Genomic DNA, 19290 nt, shown 5'->3' with positions numbered 1-19290 from the left:
ATTGATAGATGCCAAGATGTGCAATATATATATATATATATATATATATATATATATACTTCCATTACAAAGATGTTTCTAAATAAATAAATAAAAAAGTGCCTGCCTACTAGATGTGTAACAATATCGACTAACTAACATGTATACGAAACCGCCAGGGCCTTCCAAAAACAGGGCCTTTTTGACAAGGAAAGAACATGAAAATACGAAGAGAAACAGGATTAGCAGAAAAAAAAACAAATACATGATTTTTTCTTGAGAAGAGAAGAGAAGAAAAAGTAAGAGAAAAAAAGAGAAGCATAATTTTCGGGTTTACAAAAAAAATAGAATAAGACGAAATGAAAAAAAAGAAGAAAGAATAAACCCCCATGTGGCCACCCCTTTCACTGCTCCCATCCCCTTCCCCCCCTTTTTTCTTTTTGTTTCCCACCTGCAACTCACGAAAAAAAAAAATATCTCGCCGAATTCTTTTCTATCACGCCCAAACAGACAAGCCCCAGTCAATATATCGTAGACGTCGCTTTTTTCTTTTCTAGGACAAACAATTTCATCAGGGGAAACATATAATATTTCGCCTTTGTATTCCGCTTTCATGTCTCCAAAAAAAAGATAAAAAAATGACTTCGAAACAGAAGCAATGTGAAGAAAACGGAGGGGGGGTTTGAAAAAGAAATGGCAAACAATTGGAAATCATGAATGCATCCCATCTTCACGCTGCTTCTTGACAATGTAATACGTAATCAGGCTCTTTGGGTCGTCCTTGATTCCAGCCATGGCCTCCCAGAAAGCAGCCTCCCCAACGCGCGTATGCAGAGCAACACAAAACTTGACAGCGTCCATGCGAACGCCCGAATCGGCCGACTCAAGACACCGGCCCGCTAGGTTGGTGAGCTGTAAGAGCTCCTTGTGAGTGGGGATGTACTCGGGTCGCTTAGCCAGCATCTCCTTGAGGACGTGAAGGCCCATGCTGAGAGTGCGGCAGCCTTCCGTTGTGGCATCGCTGCAGGACTGTAGGCGCTTCGTGAGCACGACGACAGTCTCGGAGCCGTCGCTGAGGGTGACAAGCTCATCCGCCAGAAGCTCTAGGCCGCTAACCACATGAGCTCTGGTATCGTAGCAGCCGCGGGTCTGCAGAAGGGATTCAAGACCCCGCGAAACATGGGGTTGGAAGTTCCTTCGCTCCTTTTTCAACAGTAGCTTGATTGTTGTGAGAATTTGAGCCTTAACATCCTGAGATTTGCCCGCCGGGAGATCTGCCAGAGGGTCTTCCAAGTATTGGAACAAGCCAACAAGAAGGGCTTCGAATCTCTGGTCAGTGAAGACAGTCTTACTGTCTCGGATCAGAGACTGCAGCTTCCGGAACCCGTGAACCTCCAGAGTCTTTGCTCTAATCTTGTTTATGCCGCTGTCCAAGAGACGGGCGTTCTGTCCGTTCTTCTCCTGGAACTCTACCTCATCCGATAGAGGCGGCAGTGACGGCCTCCGAATGTTGGCAGCATCTTCGTTGATTGGCTTCTCCTCCAACACTGGAGCAGAAGGAAGCGACTGTCTCGAAGTTGGCTCGTCGTCGGTAAAAGGATCTTCGTATACCCTCAATGTCCGAGAAGGCAACTCAGTTCGAGGAGATAGTGGGATTTCGGCGGGGAGGACAGGAGCCGGCGAGGCGCGGGCGAATAATGGCTGTGGCGGGGACTCTAACCTAGGCAAAGCCGACTGCATGCTAGAAAGTGTAGGCACTACCAAGGTAAGATCGTCAGTTGCTCTGGTCGGACTCAATGTATGCAGTATGGTTTGAGAATGCCTGAGTCTGGCTGGGCTGGCGCGTGGCGACGGTATCCCAGTTGGCCTCATGATTGGGGATGTAATACTTGATTCGCTTGCATGAGATGCATGATGGGTCCGTGATGATGGCCTTTGGGGCGTGGTCTCTCTGACCCTCTCGGGCCTTGCTGACGATGAGGACGCGAATTTGGACTTGGGCATCTCTGGGCTATGGGCCTCCACAGGCGACGGCTGGTCTCGAACGGAGTAAGGGCCAGCCGTTGCAGGGCGGGCCACATCTGGCCGCCTCTTGGCTGGCCGCATAGGGGCCACGGACATGCCGCCTGCGTTGACTGAAACTGTACCAGGCTCGGCTCGGTGTCGTTTTGACGCAGTCGTTGGGGCAAGTTGGCTGCTCGAGTTGTTAGAAGAGGCGGCAGAAAATGTGGACATGGCAGAGCCAGGTCGGCTTGGTATGCTCCTTGCGCTCAGCGCGGCCTTCTTCTGAGCCATCAAAGTTTCCCGTAGACTTGGCTTGCTGCTGGCCGCATTGGCGCTCCTCGAGAATCCTGACCCCAACCTGGATACAGGAGCCGGAGCCTCTACTTTCTTTCCAGCGTTCGGATTATTTGGATCCCTAAGGAGCAGCTTTTGGGCAGTCGGCTCCAAGTCCGCCATAAATCTGTTGCGCGTTAGAATGAACTTGTTGGACCCGGAATGACAAGGCAGAGAAATACTTACGCATCTGCTCTCCCTGGCCATACGCCCCAGTATGTCCAATAGGTCGCTCTCATCTTTTCTCTGACGCCAGGGTTAGCATCACCAAGAGACTTCTTGATACACTTTTCTATCAAGTCGACACCGCCAGAATGCTCGATATGGTTCTTGTGATGAGCTTCCTTCCTTATTAATATTGTTAACCATCCGGCGGCGTATGTTCGAGGCTGCACGTTCTTGTCTTGAACCGCCCCCCAAATGTGCTGCATGAGACGAGGAGTGTATGTGACCTTGCTTAAGATGGCGTCTATAACAGCATTGGCCATTTGAGAGGTAATCTTCTTGGTATTGGCAGACAGTTTCATAAACGTTTGCATGAGAAGCTCGACCAGAGGGTCCATAGCGGGCCCGAACGCGTTGGCAATTTCCTGGACTAAGCTGCAGCCTTCTTTTGACAAGCTGGTACGCAACGAGCTGGCGGCCTTGATGATGCCGTCCAGCAATACCTTTAATCCAGCGGCAAATGTGTCCAAAAGGTCAGCCGGAGCATTGCCAGCCACCAACCTCCGTAATGTCACAACGCTCTGCTCTCTCTTCATCCAATTTTGTTCAGATTCCTTTCCTTCAAAGTAAGGAGCCATATCCCTGAAGAGGTCGTCCAATTCGCGATGGGTATTAACGTATTGCGGTTCAACGGATTCGGCCAGATCGACCATGGGCGTAGTGGGCCGCTCACTCGCGGCAAAGGACGAAGGAGCTGATAGTGCAGGTCGAGTCGAAACCTCTGGCGCGGTATCTGAGCGGGCACCAGTGGGCGCAAGAGATTTCACGATGGCCTGCTCGATGGCAGGCCGAACCTTGAAGTTCTTTAGTTGTTTTTTCAAATCGGTTTTCGCAGCTCCAGGAGCATTCCTGGACACTTGGATCAGCCCAGTTTCATGTACGCGAGGGGTTTAGGAGATGGAAAAGAAGCCCAGAACTTACTTGAAGAGTTCGATAACGGTGCTTTTAGCAGTATCTCGGACCATTCCGTCCGCATCTTCCAGAAGATCCATCAGTACGGGGACATATCCTCGAAACGGCAATCCGTGTTGCTGGTGAGTCTGGAGCGCAGTTAGTCCACCGTTTCCCTCACAAAACAAGTCCTGGCACCCGGGCCTACCTCCAAAAGCCACTGCATAGACGCCTCCTTGGCTCTCGGATTCTTGCCCACCATGGCGGTGTTTCGAATCGAGCGCTCAACGTCGGCGGGGGCAACGCTGTACAGCGTGTTGAGGCTCAGCATCGCAAGCGCGCGAGGCTTGTCCTTTGAATCTCCCAGCTTCTCCACGACGAGAGGGAGCGTTCGCGCCGCCTCCTTGGCCAGATGTTTGGGCTCCTGGCGCGACATGCGCGTAAAGAGGTGATTGAGCGCTGTGAAGCCGGCGGTGGCCAGCGCGACATGCTGCGACGCGGAGGCGCTCCGGAGGCCTTCGAACAGCTGCGGGATACAGGTCTCGGGGACATTGTGCTGTTTGATGCCGGACTTGATGGTGTTGACGTACTGAACTTTGGTGTCGAGGTGGATGTTGTCGCTTCGCAAGACGGTCGTCAGGTTGGCGACCTGGTCGTCGGTAAGCTTTTCGGCCATGATGCTCGATGGGAGAGCGAGTCTCCTGCTATATGAAGCGCACTTTTGTTAGGAACTCTTCTGCGGCGCAAAGTGTAGAAGCCTGCTGTGAGTAGTGTGTGCGAAAGAAGCGCTCGCAGCAGCACAGCGTCGTGCGATGCAGCCAAATAGCCTCGTCGTAATGCAGCGCATCGGGCATGCGCAAATATGGAGTAGTGAATTCCTATTACTCACAGCGATGGCGGTTGTAACTTGAGCTCCCGTCCGATCTTATATCCTCTCTCTTCTTTTTTTCCTTCTTTTTGTCGCTGTGCTTCTTATTCTCTTCGCGCCTTAGTTTCTTCTGTCGTTTCGTAAATATCGACGTCTCAGGCAGTGCATGCGCGGGCTTGCTCAGAATCAATATCGCATTTGGAGGGGCAGCAAAAATGAATTAATAATTCGCCCTTCTTTTCCTTTCCTCCCCTTTTCTTCTTCCCCTTCCTCTTTTCTTCTTTCTTCTATCGGCTTCTGCTCTTGTCGTCCTCTATTTTGCGGGCGCGGCGCGTGTGTTGATATTGTCGTCGGTGAGAGGGGGCAGGAAAGATAGCGTGAGTGTGTGTGGAGTTTTGTGTTGTGTTTTCATTTCCAGCCCAAAACAAAAGAAAGGAAAATAATCAGGAGTGGATGATTGATTGCGGCGTGACGTGACCAATGCCTGTTGCCCCGGTCGCCAGTGCGCCACATGTGGCTGAAATCTGCTGGGAGCTTGGATCCTGAGGCGGTCTGTGCGGCAGAATTGGCTATTGCGCGTGGGGATTCTTAGTGGACTTGCTAGGAAGTTACAGTGGATGCAGTAGCGCTATGCCCCTGAGAACAGCACGGAGAAGGCTGCTGCACCGTGGCTTAGCACGCTTTAGACCCCTAGGACTAGGGTCCCCTACCCCGCCATCACCGTCGAGGCCTCTGAGTGCTGCCTGCCCCGCGAGCTCAGCTCCCAGGGTCAACTTGGCCGTGATAAAGAGTCGTGAGGATAAGCTGAGCTGGTACATGGTATTGCTCCTTGCTGGAAGCGTTGAATTGCTGCTTTTTCCGCCGCCATTTGTAACTTTTACTCGCATTTAGCCAGCTCTTTTGTCGCTGTTTATTGATATTGATCCATCTCCTTTTACAACTCATCTCAGAGCAGACTTGGACGAACAAATATTGAACATTGACACCATGGTTCGACTGCCAGAGCCCACGCCCGTTCCTCCCAACGTTCACATAAACGGCACAAGCAGCCATTCAGAGGAAGAGCAGAATGCCAGCAAAGAGAGATTCTCAGTTCCCGCTCTCCAGCTTCAAATCCAGGACCTCAAGCATCCCGGAGCAACACGTTTCCTCAACGCCGTCAACGCAACCGACAGCTTGACCACCGGCACCCTGAATCTCCTCAAGCTCCTATATCGCAAGCCCTCTGACGCAGAGACGACAGTCCCGCCAACCAGCTCCGTGACACTCATCCTAGAAAACTTCCCCGGCGTGGCCTACACCGTGGGCTCCGGCGCAGACAACAACGTAAAGGAGATTCACTTCTCACTGCCGTACATTGCCCAAATCAACCCTTCTCGCATAGCCGAGGAAATCGACGGCGTAATCACGCACGAGCTCGTCCACTGCTTCCAGTACAACGGCCACGGCGCCGCGCCGGGTGGTCTCATTGAGGGCATCGCAGACTGGGTGCGCCTCCACTGCAATTTGTCTCCTCCACATTGGAGGCAGGAGGTTACAGAGAACTGGGACGCCGGATATCAGCACACGGCTTACTTCTTGGAGTTTCTGGAGCAGCGCTTCGGCCGCGGTACTGTTCGCCGGATTAACGAAAATTTGAGAGGAAGCAAGTATCACGAGCGGGATTTCTGGATGGAGCTTTTTGGCCAAGAGGTTGAAGAGTTGTTTACAGAGTACACACAATCACTACAATAGTGACTACAGTCAGATGTTGGAGGGCTATCTAGAGAAAGACAAGTGCATCATGTAAACGGATGCTAAAGATACGAGGAGCATATAAAGACGAGATGAAGAGAAGAGCTAATAGATTTTTGCCTTTATTCTGATTTCTCTGACAGCGAAATGATATTTCTTTTATAAAGAGCGCAATAGGACACCAAAATCTCTGCATATATACATATCGGCCATTAGGTGCCACAGCAGGTGTATATTCCTCAAAAATCAATAACAGCAAAGGGGATCAAGGTATTGAATACGCATCCCGTAAAACGACAGAGGGGCTACCAGCAGTAGTGTGTCAAGTCTCATTAAACACCGTGCCTGAGCGCCAAAAAAAAAATCAACGCCGTCCCAAGTAGTATATTCCAAAAAGAAAAAGAAAAAAAAACATAACAAACATCAAGAAAAAGTAAAAAGGTAAAAGCTCCAAGGTTGGGCTCTTCTATATGTAGGCAGGTCCCAACAATGCATTGGCCAGGTCATACTTTACGCTTATGCGTGCATTGGGCCGTCGTTCTCGCTGATGACGCTACCCACCTCGGACCAGCTGGCCGGGGTGGCCATGCCCTCGCTCTCACTCATCACATCCATGTACCGCGAGCTTCCGTCATGGTCAGAAAAGTGAGCATCATTGGCAATATCCTCACCAGATCCAGCAAGGGAGACGGAGTCGGTAGGAGTAAGCTCTCCCTCGGAGATGATATCCGGCTCGGACATTGGTGCTACAGGGGTCACGGGAAGGGGAGAGTAAAAGTCACGGCTCGATTCCTGGGCCCAAGCCTGAATGTTGGCATGAACATCGTGGCGGTCTTCCTGGCCGGCGGACATGAACTCGTCTTCTGAAAGCTCTCGCTCAAGAGTGGACGGCAGTGGTGATTGTGATGGGGCAGACAGCTGAGCAATTTCAATCAACGGCCGGGGTGAGACGGCTTCCAATGTGACGGAACGAGACTCTTCATGGCCATCACGAGTAGTTGCGCTGTAAATGTCTGACATGATCTCGCTCTGGTCCGGAGCAAGCTGGCGGGCTAGCTGGGCCTCTTGGATCTCATCCGAGTCAATGTGGTGCTCATCGGCAAAGGGATTGGAGTAGGCTGGCGACATCAAGCCCCGAGCGCCCTCTCCACGACGGCGAAGACGGCCAAAGTCTCTAAGATCAGCACCGGAATTGAAAACATATGCACCATTCTCAGCAGTCGCGTCAGGCTTGAGGAAATCGTCAAAGGTAGATCCGCGGTGCAGTTTACCGGGCCGAGGCGGCGGGTCAGACGAGTTTTGTGGCGTCTTGTCCTTTTCGTTTTCCTGCTGCTGTAACCGCATCGAGTTCCAGTAGAGAAGCTCCTCTCGCTGCCTGCGGCGGGTTTCGTCATCGGCATCGACGCCAGGCTCAGCTCCTTGGCCACGCCGAGACTCGAAGAAGCCCTCGGCGTCCTCGGGCCTGTTGAAGCGGGGCTGCCTGGCCGGCGGAGTGATGCCGTCGCCCATCGAGTAGAAGGCCATGGCGACGCGGCGTCGGACGTCGTCTGCGTACTGGCGCAGCTCGGGCGACTCGTAGATGGCGATGAAGGTAGCCACGGCCATGGACACTGCGACGACAGCGCCTGAGGCGAGGACCATGTGGTGCGCCACGGGCATGATGGCGGTTGCAGGGCGGGTTTTTATGTGTCTGGTGTACGAGGCAGGTTTGGAATGCCAGCGAGGTGAGGCGGGAGGGGCAGCTCAGCAAACGGGCAAACGGGCGGCTAAGGGCTCAGGCAACAGAAACAGAGCCTGAAGGGAGCTGCTGACTTGGGACTGAAATGCCGGTCAACCAGCCAGCCGCTGCAACTCTATAGACGCTGCAGGCGGGCGCAAGGGAGGCAAATGAGCGGCAGGTCTCGTGTCTTGTCTTCTATCCCTCTGAATTCCCTCGCAAAGAGAAGACAAAGGTTGAGGAAGAGGGGAGAGAGAAGAAAGTGAAGGTGACGAAAAGCTGGCAAAGCCACAGGGAGGCCTTCAAAAAGCCAGCCTCAGGTTGGCGACGCCACACGGCGATTGCGTAGTCCTGGCGGAAGCTTTGCCACCATTCCTCGATCTTGGCGAGGCGTACTCGTAACGCCATGCGCGGCCCGGTCGGCGCCTACGTGCATGTACTCGATACCTCGGCGGCGTCACATGACCGATCTGTCGTGACAACGCATCGGTTCATCGCTGGATGCAGGAGACTTTGCCCGATTCCACACCAAACCCCAACAATGCGCAAATTGTCGGTCCTGACGCGACGTGTTGAGCGCCAGATGGCATCCGTGATGTGTCAAGCGCAAAGAGATGCCATCTGGCAGCAATATGCAAGGCCGACTCAGCTAGCGCCAGCAGGGCCGCACTAACAGCCGTAGGCGTCATGTACGACGATGGGGTCGTCTCAAAGAGGAGATGCCATCTCACCATATTTGATACACGAAAGAACAAGAGCCGAGTTATTGGAGGATAGAATCTGATAGGATCTGGGTATAACGTAGGGCACGCAACGCCCAGTATCATGGACCAATGAGCCGAGGCAGGGATGGCCAGCACCAACATCCTACAGCATGCCGCGCGTATAGACTACCGAGTGCTGTATTCCACCTGGATGGACAACAGCCCAAACTGGACACCGAACAAGTGAAACGCCACGAGTTTGCCAAACATTAAGAGATGAAGAATATCGCGCACAGAGTTCGAGTACCCATGACACCGAGATGAAACCGGCGACACCTATATGTATTAGATATCAAATCGCGACGATGCGGCGCACCTCTGCAATCCGTCACGCGAGCCTCCGATTAAGCAGTCCAAATGACCGTGTAAGACCAGCGGGCTGATATGAATGAACTTGTATCAAATATGGATGATTTGTAGCAACAGCCAGCTTGGGACGCCGAAATCTAAAATCCAAGGCAAACAACTATTTCCAATCACTAAAGCATTCACGCTCATATAACTCCTACCACCCAAATAAGGTGGTCAAACCCAAACCGAACGCTCCACAATATTTTATCCAAGGCGGAATAACTTGATCGACCCAGGAGTACGAAAGTCTTTTCTAAGGGCCATGATGCACTCGTCGCCTCATGTCCAACACCAAGAGACAATCTGGTGGCCGAAAAGAAGATTTCTTCTATTTTCGCCGCACATGCATCTTCTCTTTAGTCTCGCCTTACTTTGACTCTGTTGTAGAAGAGTTGCTAGAGTCGACGGAATCGGTAGAATCGGTGCGTAGAGCCTTGATGCGCTCGCTGTGCCTCATGTTTAGCAATTGACATCTAGAAACAGCAGCATTGAGTTCAATTATACATACTACTGGGAGCGATCCTGAAGAGTGCATTCCCAACGAGCACCGCCTGTCTTGATCTGGAACTTGATGCCCTTGTTGTTGCCCAGGCTGGAGGGAGCGGCAGAGGCTACGGCCGCAGCAGGGGGTGCAGAGGAAGTAGAAGGCATTTTAAGAGGGAGAATTGGTGGTTGTGGTTAAGAGGTTTTGGTTTGATTTAGAGTGGAAGAATTGGAATAGATTGCGAAAGTGAGAACGAGGTGTTGAAGAGGTGAGAAAAAAAAAGGGAAGGAAACGACCATGCGTGAGCAGACAGGGGAAGCTTTATAGATGCCCGGTCTATATAAAAGAAAATGCGGGAACCGAGATCCAGCGATCAGCTCGACCCAACCGTTGCAACGGCGCCACCACAGAATCCTTCAGCTAGTCACAAGCATGCAGCAGTATTTTTATTACTGTTGATTCATGTGGATAAATTGTTCTTTCTTACTTGCTCAACTATTGTGACTCTGTTTACTACGGCGATCAATACAAAGCTTGCCTTGCATAGAAAGAAGACAAAATGAGTGACAATGGCCAGAGGGGGAGAATAGGAGACTACAGATTATCCATAAGATTGGTTTCCAAATAAAGACTCTGACCCGCAATCTCAGATTCGGGAATTTGGGGGTTTCCCCAGGACTCTGCATGTGCTAGTTGAGCTATTTAATTTCACGATACCCTTACATGTCGTACCTACTGGGGAATGGCTGGAGCTTGTGTATGGAGCCATGTAAGTGTGTGTGTGAGCCGAGCTGAGAATGGGGGCGGCTCCGTAATAGGAATTACACATTGATTTATGCTTCTTGTTTTGTTCTTATTCTTTTTCTCTTCTTGAATAATGCCATCTAGAGAATCTGAAAGGACAAATCCCGTTACTATTCAATATGAAAACCAAGGCATGTGGTATCGCTGCTCTGGGCATTGTCTTCGTTGCAGAGCAGCCCCACGGTATCACAGACACACAGACTGATATTAGAGTGTTTAGGTGCTTCTTGTATTGACTACGCATGCTATCATTGTTTCACAGCATCCATCAACTAGTGCCGTACGAAGCATGACGGAGCATATGCAGAGCTTGACCGAGTTCTAAAAAAGGCAGAGCCAACTTTTCGGTCGGCAAAAGCGGGCAGTGGAGTTGGCCCGGGAATCCTTTACCGCCGGAAAATTGACAAGATGACGATCATCACTGATCAATATCTAAAGAGGTGGAGATGGCAGATCAATGCAATGTCAAGGCAGTATGAATGAATGAATATAGGATCTGCTTCTTGTTGAGTAGGAAGATATTAGAAGAAGAAGAAAGGTTATGCCTGTCAATGAGCAGCATCCACGTACGCTTTTCTTGGCATCTCTGCAGCGAAGTCTTCTAGAAGCCGCCAAGCCTGCCCGTAGTCAATAAGTCACTTTAAAAAGTCCCCCTCCCTTCGCCGCAATCATAAATTCCCTAGTCTTGGCGGTTACATTTTGCAATGGACAAATCCTTCCAACGGTTCTCTGCATTAGCTAGTCTTGTCTAGCTCGTTCTGTTGAAAATCCCCTCTGCTTCCTTCTTCTATCTCTCCAATTAGCCCCCAACAGGCATCCGAGTCAGACTACCACCATTTCATCTCCAATCCTGCCCCCACACACTTGAGGCCCCGCGATGACGAGGAGGATTTAGACCAGAAGTGAAGAAAAATTGTGCTCAATTATTTTGACTGAAATCGCCTATTTGGCCGGAAGCTAATTGGCGTGCCTTCATCCTTCACAGCTGCAAGTATTATCCAGTCCCAAGGCATTCCGAGGTTTCATCCGCAGAGCATACTGCTAGTTTGCCTTTGAGGCGAAGTGGTGTCTCGCCATGCTCTGCTTGTATCAGCTAGAAATTAGCCGTCCCCGAAAGCGCAGTCATCGTGCAGTAGTTTGCTTTCCAGTGCCGTTTTGTGTAAACAAGAGGCTGTTGGTAGTTTGTGAGGTTGCCGCTCTCCCAGCAGCACACAGCTTAAGTGTTCGAGGTCGAGACCTAGTCTCATCCCCTCAGGATATCACTCAAGCCCGCCCTTTCGTCAGTAAACAGATGCCTCGTGGGGGCTGGAAAAAGAACCCCGCCAGGTACTAGTTCGCATAACTGGGCGATAACAGGGCAAATCGTGAAATCTAGAGGCTCTTTAGCTGCAAGAAATCCTTCCATCTTGCGTCTTATTCGCCCTCAGCCTGGCTGGTCTAGATTCGCCGAGTCTCACCGAGGCAGACGAATCCGGAGAGTCAGGTGGCACCTCCAAGTCAACGGAAGCATCCATTTCAGTTACTCGCGTGAGTACTGCCCCGAAGCTCTGTAATGGGCTTGCTTGCTGTCTCACCGGCTGTCCATCATTCGCATAACTTCATCTTCCTCATCCACGGCTGCCGTATCTCCGCCGTCGACACGTAGCCCCCCTCTTCTTTAATTCGTCTTCAACCAAGCTTCTCGTGAACATCTTGCTTCCAAAGCTCGGAATGTCATCCTTGAGCTTCTGCATCCATCCCTCCACGCTGCGCATGGCAACCACCAGAAATCCCAGCTCTTCGCGGTCAACATCGAATACCTCCCACCACTCGTGCTCCGGCATCTTGGCGCCCAAGTCGCGCGCTGCATTGTATATCGCCGCCGTGGCCAAAGCGTGCGGCTGGTGAGTGACGTAGAGCATCTGTGGCGATAGCAGAGCCGTGTTGAGGTATTGAAGTACGCGCAGAGAGACTGTTGTTCGTGGCTGCGATAGGAAGTCCAGTGTCTGGAGGTACGTAATGGCCAGCGGGTGTGGAAGAGCGACGTGAGTATCAAACGACAGTGACCGAAGAATGCGAGCTTCCAAGCTCAACATGCGCTGCTGGAAAGCGTAATAGTCCGCTTCTGATTGGTAGTATGTCCGCGGATCGTTCTTTGGTGGCTCGTCTGTAGGAAAGAGTTGCGAATTGGCAGATGCCAGATACGCGTAGACGTTGGAGACATCCCGCGGGGAGCGAGGAATCGGCCCCAGCTTTGAGACGAGGTATATCGTAGCAGCTGATACGTCCTGTTACACACCACGGTTAGCAAGAATGGCTTCAGCCGCCCATCTATCAGAAAGGTCACCCACGCTGAATTCATGGGCCATGGGCGAGTCCACCACCCAGTACCGCGCCAAAACAACATTGGCTTGCGCCGTCACCGACTGCGGCAGCTGCAAGAGTCTGCCGGCGGCCTGGGTCAGGCATTGCGTCGCAACGAAGACGGCCTCGTGGAGATCCTGCGGCAGCGACGAGGCTGATGCGCGCTGGTAGAGCTGCGAGGGCGTCGCCAGCGGATTGGCGAAGAGGCTCATTGCTGCCAAGGTTGTGGCGATCTTCTGGCCGTTAATCCCGTTGTACGACCGAGGTGGGATGCCCGTCTGACGCGACGAGACGCGAGCTGTGGAAAAGATTAGATGATTGAGCTCGGTGAGGCAGGAAACTTTTGAGGTGAAGTCCGGCGACCCACCACAGCTGCTCCGGATTTAGTGCGATGATACCGGCGTCTACATGGGTACATGGACGTAAATCTGCGGTCTCCAATATTCACCTTTGACAACTAGAAAGAGATGTAGGTTGGCATGAGTGCTATTACGAGGGCGTTTAGGCTGCAGCTTTGTCATGGAATTAAGAAGAAGAAAGAAAAAAACTCTGCGCTGTTATAAAAACTCGTATGTGCGCTCATGCGCTTGCAAAGGTCCCAAGACCTACATGTTTCAATTCCATCACTGGCACAAATCATCTTAGTAATTGGAGGTTAGGAGATAGGCCTCTTGTATATAGATCGAGATGGTAAAAGGTTTAATAATCCTTTAGGCTGTACAGAGTAATTCACTACAGAAGTAGCTCTTCATCATTTCACGACAGCTAACCTATCTAGCTTGAGGCAGCCGTTGAGTAAGTGGCGATGCAATGGGTGTCCATACGGTAGGTATTATTGACTGTGGCTAAGAGAAGAAGCGCCATCTCGCCTATATCTCCTCTTTCATTCTCTGGCCCAGCCGTCGGCTTTGCGCCATCCGAAAGTCAGCCACAGGTCGGTTTTACTTTAGTCTTGGTGAAATCCGGATGTGATGAAGAAAGCCCCGAGTTTTTTGCGAGGGCTGAATGCCACGAGACATTTCTCATTGGATGTTGGCCTCCAAAGCAAAAGAACCGAACGATTGGCGGCGCCTAAGCACTAGGCTATTAGTCCGAAGCTTGACAACGCTTGTCTTGGAGGCGTGCGGCTGCTCTGAGCCTTTTACTTGCCTGCTAGTACTTTGAGGGAGAGGGCGCGGCTTCAGCCTTATAAGGCCAGAGTTATTGGTGGTGGTAACAAATAGTACGTTTAGTATTGTGATGTGGTGGGAGGAGATTGTTCACTGCCGCTATTGCAAAATAGGACCTACTGCATAATAGGACCAACTATCACTACTACCTCAACCAAGTTGGAAGGAATGCGAGCTGCAGAGACTTCTGAATCGAGGTGTAGGTGTGCAAGGAAGTGCATAGTATTGGCGTAGGATTCTACCCGATGCTACTATAATCCTTACTGAAGCGTACCTGTTGCCTACTCCGGGTACCTCTTGATTCGACAGCACTAGGGGCGACATGATCCATGACCAAAAGATAGTTGCTCGAATAGATGATTGCTCTATACGGTATATCTGCTGACTTAATGCCCAATGCGTCCCTAGCAATCCTACTGCAGGCGTATTCGCCTATTCGACTCCAATGGGTAAAGAAACGAGGAAAGCTCCTTTGATATGGTTGTAGACACTGGTTTTGCATGCTGCTTCAGAGCATGATAAGAAAATCATCCATCGGACCGGATGTGCGGCCCTTCATTGAGGATCCTCACCAAGAGGAGCTACGGAAACAGCGCACAGCAACACCAAAAAAACAAACACTGCTATTATGCTATTCTATGAGAGGGCGACTTGAGTCATGGCTGAGCTGCTTCTGGGGCCAGATCTGGGGCTCGCATCAGCGGGAATCCGGATACACGGATCCGGCCAACCTGTGGGCTCCATACCTGGTGAAGCTCTTTTTACACGGTTAGCATTGCTTCTTGTGCTTTAGCAATCAAGATCGCCCCTCCTGTTAAGATAATCTCTTGTCTGATTCTCTCTATCTCGGCTTTATCATCTCATGTACGGATATTCCGGCATGGATAATGGCTCTTAAAACCTCAGGCCAAGATTGATCAGCGTGGTTTTTCCTTTTTACATCTTTGCGCCAATGCCACACGAACCAGCCCACTTTCTGGTTGTTGAGGCGTCCCGGAAACTCGGTTTGGAGAAATACGTCCAGTTGTGGCTCAGGTACATCCGTCGGCTTTTTGACTTGGTATCATGTGCTACTGTGAGTAAGCGGACAATACCTAGTGCGAGGGTGCCGCGCAGTAATTTACAAGTACCTGCCGCTGGCGAATAGAGGCGAGTTGCAGCACACATCCAGTAATGCTCCGTACCGCTGCAAGCCGCTGCACTGCACAGTAAGGAAGGCGCTGCAGCAGCAAAGCAGCAACTACAGTATCAACACTCGGAGAGATTACGGCAAGTGCAAGGCCAGTCCCTGCTCTGTCTGCCGCGCATTTTTCTTTTCCGATGAATGGCTGCTTTTCCCGTCTTGTGCCAGCTTCATCCTTCTCCACACTCCGGCATCTACATCGCCCAAAACGCCTCAATCGCATGCAACTGTCACAGCACAGCCATCCCTGGCTGCAGGCCCCCCTTAACGGCATTGTTGCAACAGCGAAGACACCGATATAGCGCGGTAATCGCAGAGTAGTAATCACGCTGGCTAATCACATGGATCCAACGCCAGTAGTGCCAACGCCTTTGTGCTAGAGCACGACGGTGTCAGATCAGACTGGCTGCAGGGGAATCACGGCAGGCCAAGCTGCCGGCATCGTGCCACAGCTCCTGGGGCTGATCTGCTGGCCCGTTGCACCAGTGAGTCTGTCCTCGTACGCAATGCCATGTGCTGCTCAGGGTTCAAGCTAATGTCCAGGTAGTTGACCCAAAGCTCAGCCCAGCGACAGCCGATGGGATGGGTCACAAACCCAGCCAACTCGAAGTGCCTAGGCTAATACCCAGGCTTAGCAACCTAAGCACCCTCCTCTCCATGGGCTCGATAACCTAGTTCTTGCTAGCACGCCCCTAGCAACGCTACTGGGTATTAGCCAGAATGGCCAAAGCCTCAAGAGATCGCACGACACAAGCCTCTTACTATTCGCTCCGGACCTGCTAGAGTGGCAACCCGCCTCCGTAACGAACCGGAGTTGGGCAGCTGGAGAAAGGAAGAATCAAGTTTTCTAATCGTGAAAACATAGCATCTTGGACACTCGCTCTTCGTCTCTTGGCCCATCTCATCCAGCTTCTTATTGTTCTTTAGTGTGGCCAGGCGGCTCCGCATTCCGGTCCGGGGGCCATTCTCTCTCCCTTGGTAACTTGGGCTTGGGTCTTTAACGCGAGACGAAAGCGACTCGGCGAGCGGGCGGCAGGAGTGGGCTAGGAAGCATTGAAAGCCGTCGACAGCCCACCTCAACTATACCTGCTGTCAGCATTTAATATTTTGCTTGTCCTGGACAGTTTTCTTGCAATCCCCCGCCAATCTGATCTGGCGACAAATATCCGCTGTCTGCGCAGGGCGGCTCATGCGAAAGGGGAAATAGTAGACACGGTACGGCTCTGGATTTCGACCTCGAGGGTCTACCCGCTTTGCAGAGGGCACAGTCAATCTTGCTGTCGCAACGCCGGAAACTGCTACTTTTCTTCCTCATTTTCGACAACTTATTCCGGCGCATCCCCTTTACCCTGCGTCAGCGTTCGCGCTGATGCCGGCGTCTTTTTCCTTCGTTTTCTTTCACTCTTCTTCAATTTTGCCGTTACGTAACCTCCAAGTCTGAGCTGCACCATATCGCGTATTCCCAGCCAATGTATCGATCATGGCCCCAAAATCCTCTCCCATTCCTTCTGGCGTTGTCCCTCCTATAACGCCGCCGTACGAGTCTGAAGGACCTCCAGCCAAGGAGAAACGAAGGCGGGCCGGAAAGCCCAAGGTTCGGACGGGCTGTGTCACTTGGTACGTTGCGTAATCTTGGCTCGCTTAATCTCACTCAGATACCCCATCCCATGTGCCTTGTGTGTCTTCTTCATGACTACTCGGAACTCTCTTGACTAACAATAGGTAAACAGCAAGTAAGCTAGCGATCCGCCTTTCACCATACACCAAAGGAGAAATCAGAAAATATTTCCTCTGTCAACTATTTGTTTACTTGCCCCTTGCAATTACTGACTCAAGACTGCTGCCATAGAATCAGAAGAATCAAATGCGACGAACAGAAACCGGCGTGCCAGCGATGCATCTCAACAGGTCGAACCTGCGACGGCTACAAGCCTCTTACCAAGCCAAAAGCGACCAGGAAGCCGGGGTTTTCTCAACAGCTTTCAACATCCTCATCTGCCAACTCATCGTCCTCATCGTTGACACTCTTACGGCCTCTGGTGACCAACTTCAGCGGCGACTTGGTAGAGAGCCAGTACATCCAGCAGTTTTTGCCTATGGCGGAGGATTTGGTGGGGATCACACATATTCACAACACCTTCTTCTGGGGGCATGTCGTACCAGAATACTGCTTCACATCGAAAGCAGTGAGGCATGCCATCGTCGCTCTCTCTTCCGCATATCACGATTTTAGGCTTGCCGGATCCAACATTACCATCTTTGGCCCACCATCCAACACCGAGCGCTACATTATCAGACAGTACAACCTCTCATTAAACCGAATGGCCGAAGAGTTGAATGGACTGCCGATGAGAAAACGTTATGGAATCATCATGATATGCTGCGTGTCATTCTTCTATATTGAGATTTTGCGAAAAAACTGGCCAACTGCCATGATGCATCTCGCGAACGGCATTCGCTTGATGTCAAATTTACCTGACGCAGTTCAGGACGTCTTTCGACATCCGGAGATATTCAGTCACGATCGTGATAATTCTCATGCCAGGGCAACCTATATGACCAAGCTACTTCGCCGGTGGGAAGGCTCTGCGGCCTTTATGAGGATCAATTCACCACCGTCACTATCCCTCCAGGCTTACGAGACCAGGAAAAACAGCGTAGGGGGGGGCCAGAGAGTTTACTTCGCTGGAGAAACTACAAGAGCATGTTGACGATTTATTCCAGGATGTCAATGCTTTCAGCTGGATGTGCAGACAGTACCGCGGGGACGACAGTTCATGGGATCATGCCGCAGCTCGGTTTCAATTCGATATCCTACACCAGAGGTGCTACCACATCCGAGAGCTACTCAAAAAGGCAAACAAACTTTACGGAGACATGGAGGATTCCGCGAATCCGCGCGACTTTTTGAAATTCATGGGATGTTTGCTTCGCCACCGCGGCGCGTCAATTGCCCTTGATTTTACTCCATTGCCTCAGGGCATGGCGTATACGCCTCCCGACGAAGAAGAGGACAAATTTTTGGAAGTCGCCAGCATCGCGGAGACGATTAATCAAGCGTTACAAGCATCACTGGCGTCTGAGGCACCCGGATCCTCGCCCTGGTTCAACGTGGACTTTGGGGTCGTTACCACGCTCTATATTGCGGCATCAAATTGCTACACCGTCTCCATGAGTGAAAAGCTGTTTAAAATGATGATAAACTGGCCCTGGCGAGAGGACTTGTGGGACGGTGCGGAATTGAGGCGACAGCTATATGACCTCAGGAAACCGATTGTCGAAGTCCCAACGGCAACAACACCCGACTCAGAAACACCAGTTCCGACGACACCACATCTCATAAAATTAGCGCATCGGCCACCGTCCCGAGCAGCAGTGACAACGCCATCATCTGACGAGGATTGATCGATGCACGTTTTTTCTCACACTTCCACGCCCTTTGCTTTTACCCTCCCTCTCCTGCTTTCACCATTCTCGATTTTTTTCCTTTCCTTTCCTTTCTTTTCTTTCTTCATACAATTTGGCTACAACAGACACGGACACGTTGAAATCGAAACTTGGCATTACGGCGCAATCGGCAAACGGCTTGGAAGCAAAAACTCTTATCGCTGCAAACGAGTTTAGTGCTATGGTTTTTCTAGACATGAGCAGCGGTTTCCTCTCTATTCTCATATCTTCCTTTTGCTCATCACCCTCTACTTCTAATCACTAGGAATAAAGATTCTGTTCGAAATTGATCACTACGGACGTTGAGGAAGGAAGGCGATATTTTGCATATATATTCATAAGAGGTGGGAGAAGTTGATACCGGTTGATGTATATTGTATCACATCGAGTGATAACAATGTCTTGCTTAGGCAAGCAGCTTTACGCAGCCATTTTTTTTACTCGTCATATTTCTACATCTTTAAGAGATGGTGTAAACAGCAGCAGGGTCAATCGCCCTGCTATGCAACTCTATATATACATTTTGACGAATATATACCTACCTAGTACATACACTCTACCTGCCTTTGCTGGGCAGCAAGGTGGAAAGAAAAAATTTATCCAGCATCCCAGCACTCGGCTCTATCTTAATAGAGCAGTTGGTCTATATGTAAATTCCATGTCTAACTAGGTATTATATACACCTAGCAGCAGTAGCAGTTATAGTTGGAGTGATGACAGAATTGGGATGCTGAATCACTTCTCCCAAAAAATGATACGAATGCAAAAAGTAGGTCTCGGAGGGAATCGAACCCTCGCTGGCGGAATCAGAATCCGCAGTCATAACCATTAGACCACGAAACCCATTGGTGGAGATGATTTTAATATTGGATATAAAGGCTTCTGCGGAGCTTTGAGAAAATTTTCAACCGTGAGGTCTGGTTGTTGAGTGTCCGGGGCACGAAGTCAAGGTTTTGAACCCTTTATGGCCAAAGTGGGCTAGACTGACTCGCAG

General features: G+C 50.9%; 9 protein-coding genes and 1 non-coding gene across 10 annotated transcripts; 4 read left to right on the top strand and 6 right to left on the bottom strand.

Moving 5' to 3' along the window:
* Nucleotides 1–419: 419 nt before the first annotated feature.
* TrAtP1_001461 (uncharacterized protein) lies at nt 420–4726 on the bottom strand. Its single transcript, XM_066111004.1, has 5 exons — nt 3641–4726; nt 3463–3581; nt 2503–3390; nt 1869–2443; nt 420–1736 (listed from the first exon to the last, which is right to left on the bottom strand). The coding sequence occupies exons 1-5, from the start codon at nt 4106–4108 to the stop codon at nt 691–693; spliced, it is 3096 nt and encodes a 1031-aa protein (XP_065967077.1). The 5' UTR covers nt 4109–4726; the 3' UTR covers nt 420–690.
* Nucleotides 4727–5287: 561 nt separating this feature from the next.
* On the top strand, nt 5288–6034 carry TrAtP1_001460 (uncharacterized protein; the record flags this gene model as incomplete). Its single annotated transcript, XM_014086044.2, has 1 exon — nt 5288–6034. One exon carries the CDS (start codon nt 5288–5290, stop codon nt 6032–6034), a length of 747 nt encoding a protein of 248 aa, XP_013941519.2.
* Nucleotides 6035–6550: 516 nt separating this feature from the next.
* Nucleotides 6551–7693, bottom strand: TrAtP1_001459 (uncharacterized protein; the record flags this gene model as incomplete). The annotated part of the gene is made up of 1 exon (XM_014086045.2): nt 6551–7693. One exon carries the CDS (start codon nt 7691–7693, stop codon nt 6551–6553), a length of 1143 nt encoding a protein of 380 aa, XP_013941520.1.
* Nucleotides 7694–8242: 549 nt separating this feature from the next.
* TrAtP1_001458 (uncharacterized protein) lies at nt 8243–8617 on the bottom strand (the record flags this gene model as incomplete). Its single annotated transcript, XM_066111003.1, has 1 exon — nt 8243–8617. The coding sequence occupies one exon, from the start codon at nt 8615–8617 to the stop codon at nt 8243–8245; it is 375 nt and encodes a 124-aa protein (XP_065967076.1).
* A 616-nt stretch (nt 8618–9233) lies between these two features.
* Nucleotides 9234–9517, bottom strand: TrAtP1_001457 (uncharacterized protein; the record flags this gene model as incomplete). The annotated part of the gene is made up of 2 exons (XM_014086046.1): nt 9234–9312; nt 9375–9517. The coding sequence occupies 2 exons, from the start codon at nt 9515–9517 to the stop codon at nt 9234–9236; spliced, it is 222 nt and encodes a 73-aa protein (XP_013941521.1).
* Nucleotides 9518–11761: 2244 nt separating this feature from the next.
* Nucleotides 11762–12709, bottom strand: TrAtP1_001456 (uncharacterized protein; the record flags this gene model as incomplete). Its single annotated transcript, XM_014086047.2, has 2 exons — nt 11762–12421; nt 12485–12709. 2 exons carry the CDS (start codon nt 12707–12709, stop codon nt 11762–11764), a joined length of 885 nt encoding a protein of 294 aa, XP_013941522.2.
* Nucleotides 12710–14839: 2130 nt separating this feature from the next.
* On the top strand, nt 14840–15524 carry TrAtP1_001455 (uncharacterized protein; the record flags this gene model as incomplete). The annotated part of the gene is made up of 3 exons (XM_066111002.1): nt 14840–14874; nt 15207–15334; nt 15397–15524. The coding sequence occupies 3 exons, from the start codon at nt 14840–14842 to the stop codon at nt 15522–15524; spliced, it is 291 nt and encodes a 96-aa protein (XP_065967075.1).
* Nucleotides 15525–16329: 805 nt separating this feature from the next.
* TrAtP1_001454 (uncharacterized protein) lies at nt 16330–17560 on the top strand (the record flags this gene model as incomplete). Its single annotated transcript, XM_066111001.1, has 3 exons — nt 16330–16466; nt 16580–16582; nt 16699–17560. 3 exons carry the CDS (start codon nt 16330–16332, stop codon nt 17558–17560), a joined length of 1002 nt encoding a protein of 333 aa, XP_065967074.1.
* A 166-nt stretch (nt 17561–17726) lies between these two features.
* On the top strand, nt 17727–18254 carry TrAtP1_001453 (uncharacterized protein; the record flags this gene model as incomplete). Its single annotated transcript, XM_066111000.1, has 1 exon — nt 17727–18254. The coding sequence occupies one exon, from the start codon at nt 17727–17729 to the stop codon at nt 18252–18254; it is 528 nt and encodes a 175-aa protein (XP_065967073.1).
* An 813-nt stretch (nt 18255–19067) lies between these two features.
* Nucleotides 19068–19139, bottom strand: TrAtP1_001452. Its single transcript has one exon. It is a non-coding gene; the product is annotated as a tRNA-Gln (tRNA).
* Between the last annotated feature and the right edge of the window lie 151 nt (nt 19140–19290).

The sequence above is a fragment of the Trichoderma atroviride genome, chromosome 1, assembly GCF_020647795.1.
Source record: "Trichoderma atroviride chromosome 1, complete sequence".
NCBI lineage: Eukaryota > Fungi > Ascomycota > Sordariomycetes > Hypocreales > Hypocreaceae > Trichoderma > Trichoderma atroviride.
This window is presented reverse-complemented; position numbering and strand designations above follow the sequence as displayed.